This window comes from Cetorhinus maximus, chromosome 30 (assembly GCF_964194155.1).
Source record: "Cetorhinus maximus chromosome 30, sCetMax3.hap1.1, whole genome shotgun sequence".
In the NCBI taxonomy this organism is placed as follows: Eukaryota; Metazoa; Chordata; class Chondrichthyes; order Lamniformes; family Cetorhinidae; genus Cetorhinus; species Cetorhinus maximus.
In genome coordinates, this window is record NC_135908.1 from 7622191 (window position 1) to 7636103 (window position 13913).

The window sequence follows — 13913 nt, forward strand, 5'->3', positions numbered from 1 at the left end:
CTTATCTCGCGTTTGCTGTGGGGTTATTAGTAAAGGATTGGATCACTCCAAACTGAAGGGTTGGGGAAAACACGCCACCACTTATAAAGGGGAAATCAGAAATCACAAACACCTTTCTGTTTATGGACAGGTAGCGAGAGGAGAAATCAGGGCTGTTTAAATTAATCCACCTCCGGTCTGTAACACAAATAAAATTCGCATCACACAATGCCAGGCAATGACCATCTCCAACAAGAGAGAATCTAACCATCTCCTCTTGACATTCAATAGCATTACCATCGCTGAATCCCCCACTACCAACATCCTGGGGGTTACCATTGACCAGAAACTGAACTGGGCTAGCCATATAAATACTGTGGCTACAAGAGCAGGGCAGAGGCTAGGAATCCTGCGGTGAGTAACTCACCTCCTGACTCCCCAAAGCCTGTCCACCATCTACAAGGCACGTCAGGAGTGTGATGCCTGAATGAGTGCAGCTCCAATGAAACTCGAGATGTATGACACCATCCAAGAAAAAGTAGCCCGCTTGATTGGCACCTCCTCCACCCACCAATGCACAGTGGCAGCAGTGTGTACCATCTACAAGATGCACTGCAGGAATTCACCAAGGCTCCTTCAATAGTACCTTCAAAATCTGCGACCTTTACCATCTAGAAGGACAAGGGCAGCAGATAAATGGGGAACACCACCATCTGAAAGTTCCCCTCCCAGCCACTCACCATCCTGACTTGGAAATATATCGGCCGTTCCTTCACTGTCGCTGGGTCAAAATCCTGGAACTCCCACCCTAACAGCACTGTGGATGTACCTACACCACGCGGACTGCAGCGGTTCAAGAAGGCAGCTCACCACCACCTTCTCAAGGGGGCAATTAGGGAGGGGCAATAAATGCTGACCCAGCCAACGAAGCCCACATCCCGTGAACAAAAGAAAAATAACCAGTCAAACTCTTTCAACACAAATTTTATTTATTTTTAAATACAAATAAAATATCAGAATCTGAAACTGGCATCAATCCATCTTAAGGGACTTCAGGTATAGCTCATCCCAAGGTAATAGGTAATAAGCAGACACAGGAACAGGGCAGAAGGTTTGACCGAGGCTGACAGGGCTGCAGGATTTTTGCCTGTAAATTTTAAAAAAAGAGGTAATATTTAGCCCTAAATTCAGCTACTTTCCTCTTCTCTCCTCCCCTGAAGATTCTAGCTTAGCAACTGGCTTAGGCTGTTTTCCCTGACTGGAGATTCAGAACTAGAGGCCATGGCTTCAGGATAAAGGGGGAGGCCATTCAAACCTGAGATGAGGAGAATTTTTTTCACTCAGAGGGTTATGAATCTTTGGAATTCTCTACCCCCCGCAGACGGCTGCTTTTGCTCAGTCATTGAGACTGGGAGTGATAGATTTTCGGTCACAAATATACGTGAATATGGCAGGAAAATGGAGCTGAGGTCGAAGACTAGACACAACCTTAGCGAATGGTGAAGCAGGCTTGAGGCCTACTCCTATTCCCACGCTCTTACCTCACCCAGGCGACAATTTGACAGACACGAGCCTAGGCAGTGAATGTCAGCAGCATGTTCAGAGGGTGTGTGTTCAAACCTCACTCCAGAGATTCGAGCAAATAATCCCAGGCTGACACTCCAGTGCAGTACTGAGGGAATGCTGCACTGCTGAAGGTGCTATAGATGTTAGCCTGAAGCCTCAATGTGCCCTCTCGGGTGGATGTAAAAGATCCGGACTTCACTGAAGAGTAGGGAAGTTCTCTCCAGTGCCCTGGCTAATATTTATCCCTCAACTAACATTGCTAAATCAGATTATCTGGTAATTAATCACAATGCTAATTCATTGAAACCTTCAATAACCAGGAGACACAACGTGAAAGAAGAGTGGGCTTTATATTTGTGCCATGCAGCTGAGTTTCAACATTCCCAGATGGACAATTCAAAACATGGACCAATGGTAAACCTCGTACCAGACCCAGAAACTGGTTTTAATTGCAATATGGCTCTAGTGACAGACTCCTGAATCTCAGAGTCCATGCATCAATGTGCAAGCTTACAGTACCTTCCAAACATGCTACCTCTGCCATCTAGAAGGACAAGGGCAGCAGATAGGTGGGAACACCACCACCTGGAAGTTCCCCTCCAAGTCACTCACCATCCTGACTTGGAAATATATCGCTGTTCCTTCACTGACGCTGGGTCAAAATCCTGCAACTCCCTCCCTAACAGCACTGTGGGTGTACCTACACCACATGGACTGCAGCGGTTCAAGAAGGCAGCTCACCACCACCTTCTCAAGGGCAATTAGGGATGGGCAACAAATGCTGGCCCAGCCAGCGACGCCCACATCCTGAGAATGAATTTAGAAATGTAAATCAGTGAGGATTGGTCCAAGCTGGTCAAACCCTGGTGAATGGTTATGTCACATGTACCTCTCTGCTGCTGGTGAATCTCCCCGTCATACTGGGCAGTGCTGACAGCTCTCCTCTGCTCGAGGCTCAGCTTCTCATACTGCTTACTGGTCACAGCGGAGGCCTGGGTGCTGGTGAAGGAGGACAGCTGATTGGCGCTGAATACAACCTGCCGAGGAGGATACAAGTGCAGAATATTAGCAAGCAAGCCTCACTTTCTACAGCCTTGCCACTGAGAAACCTCTTATGCATTTGTCACCAGACTGGAACAAATGAATTAGGAGGAGTAGGCCACTCGGCCCCTCGATCCTGCTCCGCCATTCAATCAGATCGTGGCTGAACTGATTGTAACCTCAACCCCACAGTCCCGCCTACCCCCAATAACCTTTTACCCCCTTCACTCAGAAGTGGAAGGGTACTGGACGATTGAGACAACTGTTGGAATTATACAACACAGAAAGAGGCCGTTTGGCCTATTGTGCTAGTGCCAGCTCTTTGGTCGAGTTACCCAATTAGTTCCACTTGCCCCGCTCCACGATTCTATCCCCAAAGCCCTGCAGGCTTTTACCCTTCATGTATTTATCCAATTCCCATTTGAATCTGCTCCCACCGCCCTCTCAGGCAGCGCGTTCCAGATCACAACTCACTGTACATGTAAAAAAATTATCCTCATCTCCCCTCTGATTATTTTGCAAATTATCAAGCAACGGCCAGACATTTAGGACTGAGATGAGGAGAAATCTCTTCAGTCAGAGCATCGTGGATATTGGGAATTCAATACTCCAGGAAGTTATGGATGCTCAGTCATTGAGTATATTCAAGCCAACCCATAAATAAGTTGATGGGCACAAGTAAAATTGGGAATTATGGAGAGAGAACAGGAAACTATTGAGTTTGAAGATCAGCTGTGACCTGAAGGAGCGGCAGAGCAGGTTCGAGGGGCCTCCCCAGGCTCTTATTATTTCTCTTGTCCTCCAACGTCACTAAGACTGATCTCATCATTGGCACTTGGCTGTTTGTGGGATCTTGCTGTGCACAAATGAGCCGCAGTGATTCCTAACATTACAGCAGCGGCCTTACACTGCAAAATTAACTTCATTGGCTGTAAAGCGCTTTGGGGCATTCTGAGGTCACGAAAGGTGCTACATAAATTCAAATCTTTCTTTTACTCTTTACACCCAATTCTATTTCCAATGGGGATATAAAAGTTTACCATTTGGAGACTTACTGCAAATTTGCTCGGTGCGATGAGGGAGATGGCGGAAGGTGTGAGCCCTTCGATCTGATGCTCCACCAGCGATGACAGCGCAATGTCCGGTAACCCAGCTGCGAAGGAAAGAAAACCAATCAGCTGGCGCCGCTCGAGGAGCAGTGACCTCTGACACTGCACAGCATCATCCAACACACAGCCAAAAAAGCTGCCTCAATGACAATGGACATCAAACCTCAGATAAGCTGCTCCTCGATTCCATTGGTGTTTGCGGGAGCTTGCTGTGCACAAACTGGCTGTGCCAAAAACAACAGTCACTTCAAAAGTAACTCATGGGCTGTAAAGCACTTCAGGATGTCCTGAGGATGTGAAAGATGCTATAGAAATGCAGGATCCTTTATTTCTTCCTTCAAATCTTTTGAAATAGATGCTTGCCTTTGGCAAGTCAACCTGAAGACTGACAGGATTTGAATCTCAACCAGCAGGTCTCAAAATAAACGATGAAAGCCCATGCCTGTGATCACCCATACAGGTGCTACCGACCCTGGGGTCATCCTGATGACATGGTGTTGTTGTTGATCGAGGCGCTGATACAGACTTAATTGTTTCCAGCACCTGGGGCGGGGTTTTATGGTCCCTCGTTGGCAACGGTGGGGGGTTTAAAACTCCCAGGTGGCCTCCCAGCCACCCTCCTGCCTGCCCCAACGTTCCCACAATTTTAAGTGAGGCGGGTGAGGCCTAGAGTGGCCTGTCTATCCTCGTCCCCCAATTGAGGCCCTCACGAGGCCCATTATTGGCCACTTCCTGCCAGGCCTCATTTCTGAAGCTGGCATGAGGGGTTCAGGGGCTTGGAGGGTGTAGGGTGGGGAAGCCCAATGCTTCACCCTGCTAGGGCCTTGGGGAGGAAGCAGGGTGCCACCCTCAATGGCCCCCCCATCCCATATCGAGTGCCAACCCCACCTCCAAAGGGTCTGCTCTTGTAGGTGCTCCCTCCCCTTCCTGGTCTCTCTATCAAGAACCCCATCATCTCTCCCCACCTTCCCCAGGCCTCGCCATCCCCCCTCACCAAGAAACCCCCCGCCCAATACACCTGGATCTAGACTCTGGGACTTAGGATCTGGAGTCAGTTTGTAGGCCCAATCCTAACCAATGCTGCCAGTGGCGCATTGGGACTACAGGTCTGCCAGCCAATCAGGTTGGCCGGCAAAAATTTGAGGCGGTACTTTGGCCCAATTGAGGGGCAGATACGTTCCCCGCTGACTCTTTGGGCGGCAGAGCAGGAATCCCCACCAACTGAAAAATTCTGCCCCGGGGGCATTATTAATAGAAAATGGTTTGGACTGTCTTCTATCTAATAGTTCGAACAGAGCTAGAAACCAGTTTCCGCCATACAGCCTGGGGCAAGGGTGGTATTGAGAGTGTGGCATTGAGAGTGTGGCATTGAGAGTGTGGCATTGAGAGTGTGGCATTGAGAGTGTGGTATTGAGAGTGTGGCATTGAGAGTGTGGCATTGAGAGTGTGGCATTGAGAGTGTGGTATTGAGAGTGTGGCATTGAGAGTGTGGCATTGAGAGTGTGGCATTGAGAGTGTGGCATTGAGAGTGTGGTATTGAGAGTGTGGTATTGAGAGTGTGGTATTGAGAGTGTGGTATTGAGAGTGTGGCATTGAGAGTGTGGTATTGAGAGTGTGGTATTGAGAGTGTGGTATTGAGAGTGTGGTATTGAGAGTGTGGCATTGAGAGTGTGGCATTGAGAGTGTGGCATTGAGAGGGTGGTATTGAGAGGGTGGTATTGAGAGTGTGGTATTGAGAGTGTGGTATTGAGAGTGTGGTATTGAGAGGGTGGTATTGAGAGGGTGGTATTGAGAGGGTGGTATTGAGAGGGTGGTATTGAGAGTGTGGTATTGAGAGGGTGGTATTGAGAGTGTGGTATTGAGAGTGTGGTATTGAGAGGGTGGTATTGAGAGGGTGGTATACTTTGATGAAAGAAACAGTTTTAAGCTGGATACGTGTATCGATTGCAGACTCTCCGGCTCATCTGATCTCAATCCCAATGTCTGATCACCACGGCCCCATTGCAGTCACCACTAAACCACTCTAAAACCAACCGATCCTGCTAAACTGGAACACATCCTCCATGTAAAGATATACTTCCGATTGCCCTTCAACATTTGCCCTACTATCCTGGGGTATCTGAAAGGGGATTGCATTCTCCATCCTGTTATTTGCCTCATTAAATGTTGCAAAACCTTTGCTGGAACAGTTCTCGGAGGCCGATAACCTGCGGCATTATCCTGTTGCTCTGTCAGAATCTCCTCAAACCTTCCAGGCTCAGGGAACCAGTTTGGTTGTTCGCCTACAGATCCTGGCTGACCACCACCGACCAGAAGTGACCAGGGGCCTTCAGAAACTCAGCACGAGGAGTTTTTATTGTGGAGATAGTGAAACCCCCGATTCCACTGGCAGGACGGTCAGTAACCAATGGGCGCAGAATTAAGACATTTGGCAAAAGAACGAGATAGGAGTTGAGGAGAAATTTGTTTAATGCAGCAACTTGTTGCGATCTGAAAGTGCAGAGGAAGTGATTCAATCGTAACTTTCAAAATGGAATTGGATAAATACTGGGAGCAAAACCTTGTAGCGCTCTGGAAACAGGTCAACCAAGTCTCAAGGCTCCAGTGATCCTCTACTAACTGCCTCCTAGGCAAGTTCTACCCCTCTACACTGTCCCCATCAAACACTCCCAGGGCAGGTACAGCACGGGGTTAGATACAGAGTAAAGCTCCCTCTACACTGTCCCCAAACATTCCCAGGACAGGTACAGCACGGGGTGAGATACAGAGTAAAGCTCCCTCTACGCTGTCCCCAAACACTCCCAGGACAGGTACAGCACGGGGTTAGATACAGAGTAAAGCTCCCTCTACACTGCCCCCATCAAACACTCCTAGGACAGGTACAGCACAGGGTTAGATACAGAGTAAAGCTCCCTCTACACTGTCCCCATCAAACACTCCCAGGACAGGTACAGCACGGGGTTAGATACAGAGTAAAGCTCCCTCTGCACTGTCCCCATCAAACACTCCAAGGGCAGGTGCAGCACAGGGTTAGATACAGAGAAACCTCTGGAATATATCTAACATATGTTTGTTTGAGTCAGTCTCTGCTCTGAGAACAATTGGTTGATGATTTTTAAAGGATGTGGTGGAGATGAGACATGTCACAGGTCGATATATGCCATGTGCTGCTCTTGTCGTCCGCAATTCCACTCCTGGTGGGAATAGGAAGCTAATCCTCTTTACCTGCAATGGAGCCAATTTCAGTGAACGCTTCAGCTCCCCACATGCTGACCGCTCCAAAGGCCTGGGAATGAGTGGTGATCTGGGCCAGAGCCTCCAACTGGGCTTCAGTGCATCTCAGCATCAAACCACCGATGAACAACACTGCCTCACTGGAATGAAAAGAAACATGTGTCATGAGCAGTGTCAGCAAATCACTTACAGCTTCTTCTGTTTTAATCAACTAAGGAAAAACCTCACTGACATCAAACTTCATGAAGAGCCTATTAAGGTGAGGGTTTATGAGGAATGGAAAATGCTTCACCTTCTGGGCAGCAGTGTCTCCATCAAACGCTCCCAGGACAGGTACAGCACAGGGTTAGATACAGAGTAAAGCTCCCTCTACACTGTCCCCATCAAACACTCCCAGGACAGGTACAGCACGGGGTTAGATACAGAGTAAAGCTCCCTCTACACTGTCCCCATCAAACACTCCCAGGACAGGTACAGCACGGGGTTAGATACAGAGTAAAGCTCCCTCTACACTGCCCCCATCAAACACTCCCAGGACAGGTACAGCACGGGGTTAGATACAGAGTAAAGCTCCCTCTACACTGTCCCCATCAAACACTCCCAGGACAGGTACAGCACGGGGTTAGATACAGAGTAAAGCTCCCTCTACACTGCCCCCATCAAACACTCCCAGGACAGGTACAGCACGGGGTTAGATACAGAGTAAAGCTCCCTCTACACTGTCCCCATCAAACACTCCCAGGGCAAGTGCAGCATGGGGTTAGATACAGAGTAAAGCTCCATCTGCACCCTCGCCATCAAACACTCTTACTGCAAGACTGGATATTTTAGTCCCATCGTGTCTGATGCTGAAATTAGAGTCTGTGCCCTTACTGCAGCAGGGAAATCCCACAGGCCAATGACAGCTTGGTGCCCATTCCAGTTTCAGTTAGGAGCTGGGAGCCTCTGGCTGTTGGACTGAGTGTGGGAAAGGTCTCATTGTGATGATACAGCCATCGTGCTGTTCCTGATATATATTAATAACCTAGATCTTGATGCACAGGGCACAATTTCAAAGCTTGCAGGCGATATGAAACTTGGAAGTATTGGAGGAGAGTGTAGAACTTCAAAAGGACATAGACAAGTTGGTGGAGTGGATGGACAGACGGCAGATGAAAGTCAGTGCGGGGAAATGTGAAATGATTCATTTTGGCAGGGAGATCATGGAGAGACAACATAAAATGAAGGGTACAATTGTAAAGGGTGCGCAGGAACAGAGGGGCCCAGGTGGATGTGTTCTTAAGTCATTGAAGGTGGCAGAACAGGTTGAGAAAATGGTTAATAAAGCCGACAGTATCCTGGGCTTTATTAATAGGGGTATAGAGTACTATAATAGGGGCAAAGAGACTTCCATTCGCCAGGGAGGTTGAATGAATCAGAACTTCAATCATTGATGTCACTGTCACAGAGTCTGTTTCGGCGGGTGTCCCTTCTCACTTCCTGACCTGAATTCCTCTGGATTGATCCTCTCTATTTCTGTGACTGACATTCCACAGATTAAATGACCCAGGGCTGTGAGTGTGGCGGCCTTGAGCTCTGACACTGGCTGCCCGCTCCGCTGTAAAAAGCTGCCAAATGCTGCCTTCCTCTGTAAGACACAAGAAAGTGCAATTAACAGAATCAACGTTTTGCTCTACCCGAGGGGGAGGGAGGAAAGGGTGGAATTTGGGTTTCTGACAGGGTGGGTGCCCATTAGGCGTTTTCCTTTAAAATCCAGAGGGTTTGTGGTTTCAGTCATCCCATCGCCACAAAACTCTTGTAGAATCTGTCACCTGTAGCCCTACCTGAAGTAGGGTTCTGTTCCTAGGGGTATCAATGTCAACTGTAGCTCAGTGGAAACACTCTCGTCTCCGAGCCAGAAGGTTACAGATTCGCATCTGACTCTCGAGACCTGAGCACATAATCCAGGCCGATTGTAACACTGAGGGAGTGCTGCGCTGTCAGAGGTGCCACCTTTCAGCGGAGGTGTTAAACCCCAGAGGCCCAATTGCCTTCTCAGGTGGAGGTAAAAGATCCCCACAGCACGGTTTTGAAAAACAGCTGAGGGAGATCTCCCTGGCGTCCAGGCCAAAGTTGACCCTTCAGCCAACATCTCGCTAAATCAGGTTATCCGGTCATAATCACACAGCTGTTTGCAGGATCTTCCTCGCAGAGTCACAGCCAGCACAGGAGGCTGTTCGGCCCATCGTGTCTGCACCAGCTCTCCGAATGAGCATTATGGCTCAGTGCCAATCTCCTGCCTTGTCCCTGTACCCCTGCACATTGTTTCTATTCAAATAAACATCTAGTGCCCTCTTCAATGCCTCGATTGAACCTGCCTCCACCACACTTGCAGGCAGCGCATTCCAGACCCAAACCACTCGCTGTGTGAAAAAGTTTTTCTCAAGTTTCATCTTGTGTGCAAAGTTCCTCCTTTACAACAGTGACTACATTTCAAAAATGCTTCATTTGTTGCAAAATTCCCTCAGGCTGTGAAATGCACCATCGGGCTCTTCTTCTGTATGACTGGAAACCAGCAAGATTCTTTAAATGATTGGATCACATCCAAATCCTTTTCCTGGTCCTGGGCCAACAGAGAGGATTTGCATCTGAACAGCAGTTTGTCATCTCTCTCAGAAATATCTCTAAGCTCTTGAAATGTACCAACTGTTAGCTAGGCAAATGCACCAGCCATTTTGAGCACAGCAAGTTCCCTCCACTGATGACGGGATCAATGACCAACTAATGTGTTATTTGTGGTGTTGGTTCGAGAAGGGGGTGTTGGTCAGAACTCCAGGAGTGCTCCATGGTCTGTCCCAACATCACTGTGGGGTCCTTAACACTGACTTGAACAAGTAGGCAGGGTCTCGGGTCAACGTCTCACACTGGTGATGGTGCTCTGACAATGCAGCACTCCCTCGATTGTGTTCTCAAGTTCCCGGGTTAAAGCTTCAACCCAAGATCTTTGGAAAGACAAGTGTGCTACTCAATGATCCAGGTTGATCGATACACTGGCCAGTTTCCCAGGCACTTAGAGCTTTAAAAGGAGAAGGTAATTCCAAAAAGAGAGAGCTTGCATTTCTATAGCACCTCTCATGACCTTGGGACATCCAGAAGTGTTTTACAGCCAATGAAGTACTTTTTGAAGTGTAGTCACTGTTGTAATATAGGAAAATTCAGCACCCAGTTTGCCCACAGCAAGCTCCCACAGACAGGAATGTGGTAATGACCTGATCATTTGTTTTTAGTGATGTTGATTGAGGGATAAATATTGTCCAGGGCATAAGAGAGAACTCCCCTGCTCTTTTTCTGGTTGAGGGGTCTTTTATGTCCACCTGAGAGGGCAGACAGCTTAACATCTCACCCAAAAGGCAGTACCTCGACAGAGCAGTTATAGTTAGACTTCCTCCTTGGTCACCTGGGTGCTCACAGTCTTCGAAGAGATGATAACCTATAACTCGGTGGTTACATGCACCACCTGCAGTGTTGTCGAGGATGCGTTAGATCCCCCATTCTTTGTTAACTCTTCGAATCTTACCCAGGGCAATGGTCAGATGCAGCAAAAGAAAAAATACACTAGCCAAGGTTTCCTCTTCTGATCACTGTCTGGGGACTCTTGGCTGGAAACCAGGGTGTCTGTGGGTGCAAAGAGGGTCAGCCTCAGGGACGATGCCCTCCTTGGTCAAATAGCCATCCAACACCTCCAGGAGTGAGGGGAGGTAAAAAGCTGGGGGTGGGTGGTGATTAGAGAGGTGTGGGGGGAGGGAGGGGGCAAGAGAAGGCCAATGTTACCTGTTTCTTATTCCATTCACCTACTTCCCCCAGGAAGGACAGGATCCCCAGGTCCGACACATCCAGATCTTGAAGATCTCGGTCACTGAGCTGGGTGGCTGTTCGGCCCAGCTGCAGGACCTGCCACGGTTTCATCGACTTTACAGAGCCGTACAACTGGGAACAGAGCAAGGAGGCAACTTAACTATTAGAATTCTTCGACAGCACCTTCAAAACCTGTGACATCTACCACCTCAAAGGACCAAGGCTGCACCTGCAAGGGAACACCAGCACCTACAAATTCCCCTCCGAGTCACTCACCATCCTGACCTGGACATATACTGACTATTACTTCATCGTCGCTGGGTCAAAATCCTGGAACTGACTTGATTCTGGAGCTGGACATTACAAATAGAACAGGAGTGGGCCATTCAGCCCATCGAGCCTGTTCTGCCATACAATGAGTTAATGGCTGTATCTTAATTCTCTCTAGAATTGGTTCCATTTCCATTAAGACAGCCTTTTTTGGGGGGGTGAATTCCAGATTGCTACTCCTCTTTGTGTGAAGAAGTGCTTCCTGACATCAGCCCGGAACAGACTGACTCATTTTAAGGTTCTTCTCTTTGGTCTGGATGTAGGCGCTACAAAAATACTTAAAGGACTAAACTAAAGGCTCGGTATCTAAACGCACGTAGCGGTCGAAACAAAACAGATGAACTGAGCGCAAATAGCAATAAATAAGTACAATCTGATAGCCATAACAGAGACATGGCTACAGATAGCAAAGATTGGGTCCTGAATATTGAAGGGTCTGTGACATTTAGGAAGGAAAGGAAGTTAGGAATAGGTGGAGGGGGTGGCACTGTTAATTAATGATGGTATTAGCACATTAGAGCGAGATGACCCAAGTTCAGGAAACCAGGGTGTAGAAGCGGTTTGGGTTGAGATGAGGAATGATAAAGGCAAGAAGTCATTGTGGGAGTGGTGTACAGGCCCCCAGTTGTAACTAGAACAGTAGGACAGAGTATAAAAGAAGAGAAAATGGGAGTTTGCCAGAAAGGTACAGCAATAATCATGGGGAATCTTAATCTACATATATAGACTGGAAAAATCATATGGGCAAAGGTAGCGTAGATGAGAAGTTCATAGAATGTTTTTGGGATAGTTTCTTAGAACATTTTCTGGAGCCAACCAGAGAGCAGGCTACACTAGACATGGTATTGTGCAACAAGATAGGATTAATTGGTAACCTCCTCGTGAAGTCACCTCTAGGTAGCAGTGGGCATAATATGATTAAATTTTACATTCAGCTTGAGGGAGAAACAAATGCGTCCAAGACTAGTATTTTAAACTTAAGGGCAATTATGAGGCATGTAAGTGGAGCTAGCTAAAGTGAACTGGCAAATGAGGTTAAGGGATAGGTCAATAGAAGTTCAGTGACAGGTCAATAGAAGTTCAGTGGCAGACATTTAAAGGGATATTTCAGAATACACAGAGTATGGACATTCCAATGAGAAAGAAAAATCCCAAGGGGAGGGTCCACCATCCGTAGTTAACTAAAAAAGTTAAAGACAACATCAAACTTAAAGAAAAAGAATATAATTACGCAAAGACGGGTGGCAGGTCAGAAGATTGGAAAGAATATAAAAAACAGCAAAGAATAACGAAATGATTAATAAGGAGAGAAAAATTAGAGCATGAGAGGAAGCTAGATAATTACATAAAGACAGATAGTAAGAGTTTTTATTGATATTTAAATAAGAAAAGAATTAACAAAGTGAGCAATCAGGCAGAGTCAACATGGTTTTGTGAAAGGGAAAACATGTTTAACCAATTTATTGGAGTTCTTTGAAGGAGTCACATGTGCTGTGGATAAAAGGGGAACCAGTGGATGTACTGTCCTTAGACTTCCAGAAGGCATTTGATAAGGTGCCACATCAAAGGTTATTGCAGAAAATAAAAGCTCATGGTGTAGGGGGTAACATGTTGGCATGGATAGAAGATTGGCTGGCTAACAGGAAGCGGAGAGTTGGCATAAATGGGTCTTTTTCTGGTTGCCTGGATGTGACGAGTGGTGTGTCACAGGGATCAGTGCTGGGGCCTCAACCTTTTATAATTTATATAAGGGACTTGGATGAAGGGACTGAAGGAATGGTTGCTAAATTTGCTGAGGGCACAAAGATAGGAAGGAAAGTAAGTTGTGAAGGGGACATAAGGAGGCTACAAAGTGACAGATAGGTTAAGTGAATGGGCAAAGAGCTGGCAAATGGAATATGATGTGTGCAGAGCTAGACTGAGTCTTGATTAACAAGGGGGTGAAAGGTTATCAGGGGCAGGCAGGAATGTGGGGTGAGGTTATAGTCAGATCAGCCGTGGTCTTATTGAATGGCGGAACAGGCTTGAGGGGCCGAGTGGCCTACTCCTACTCCTTGTATGTTTGTATGTTCCCCCACCAGAGGAAATTGTTTTTCTCTATCTAGCCTATCAAATAACTTAGTAACTTAAACATCTCAGTGAGATCACGCCTTAAATCGTCTACATTCACAGAAATACAAGCCCACTTGACGCAACCTGCCTTCATAATTTAACCGTTTATCCTTCAGTGTATGTATCTGTGCTGTCACCCCTCCAAGGACAATATGTCCTTCCTGAGTGGAGATGGCCAGAGCTGATTGCAGTTACTGCAATCAGATGGGCTCTGACCAGAACTCTGCAAAACTGAAGCATCACTTCCACCGTGTTGCGCACCCACAGCTGTTAGTGCGCCTGCCTGACAGAGGCAGCTGGCCAACTGGTCAAGAATCAAGATCCCCCATGACTGCGATCGGCCTGATAACACTGGCCTTCCTCAATGTTACATTGTTCACTGCCTATCTTTTGTTTGATCTCTGCTTCGCTGAGGCTACTTTGGGATCTTGCTGTACCTGTAAATCCATTAGGCCTCAACTGACAAAAGCTGATGTTTCTCACAGAAAGAAACATTTTAGGAGTGAAAACTGTTAGATATAAAGCAGGGCAGAACTTTGAATACACAGCCATTCCTGCCCTTTAACACATCTCCAGATGGCTGTTGAAATAGCTGAACTTTTGTCTCAATAACCGAACCACTGCTTTAAGGGGAAGAGAAGAATTTCTGCTCCAATCTGAACATCCCTAAGGATCTAAGATTGCCAGTTTATCACCGGTAATCACAGG

General features: G+C 47.2%; 1 protein-coding gene across 1 annotated transcript in view; it reads right to left on the reverse strand.

Moving 5' to 3' along the window:
• Positions 1 to 947: 947 nt before the first annotated feature.
• Positions 948 to 13913, reverse strand: part of LOC144669938 (stereocilin) — an 83085-nt gene continuing 70119 nt past the window's right edge. The window contains exons 24-29 of the mRNA XM_078532221.1: positions 10740 to 10895; positions 8414 to 8556; positions 6921 to 7069; positions 3642 to 3739; positions 2435 to 2582; positions 948 to 1126 (exon numbers count right to left, since the gene is read on the reverse strand). Coding sequence (XP_078388347.1) covers positions 1032 to 1126; positions 2435 to 2582; positions 3642 to 3739; positions 6921 to 7069; positions 8414 to 8556; positions 10740 to 10895 — 789 coding nt within the window. The 3' untranslated portion in view covers positions 948 to 1031. The remainder of the gene's footprint in view (positions 1127 to 2434; positions 2583 to 3641; positions 3740 to 6920; positions 7070 to 8413; positions 8557 to 10739; positions 10896 to 13913) is intronic.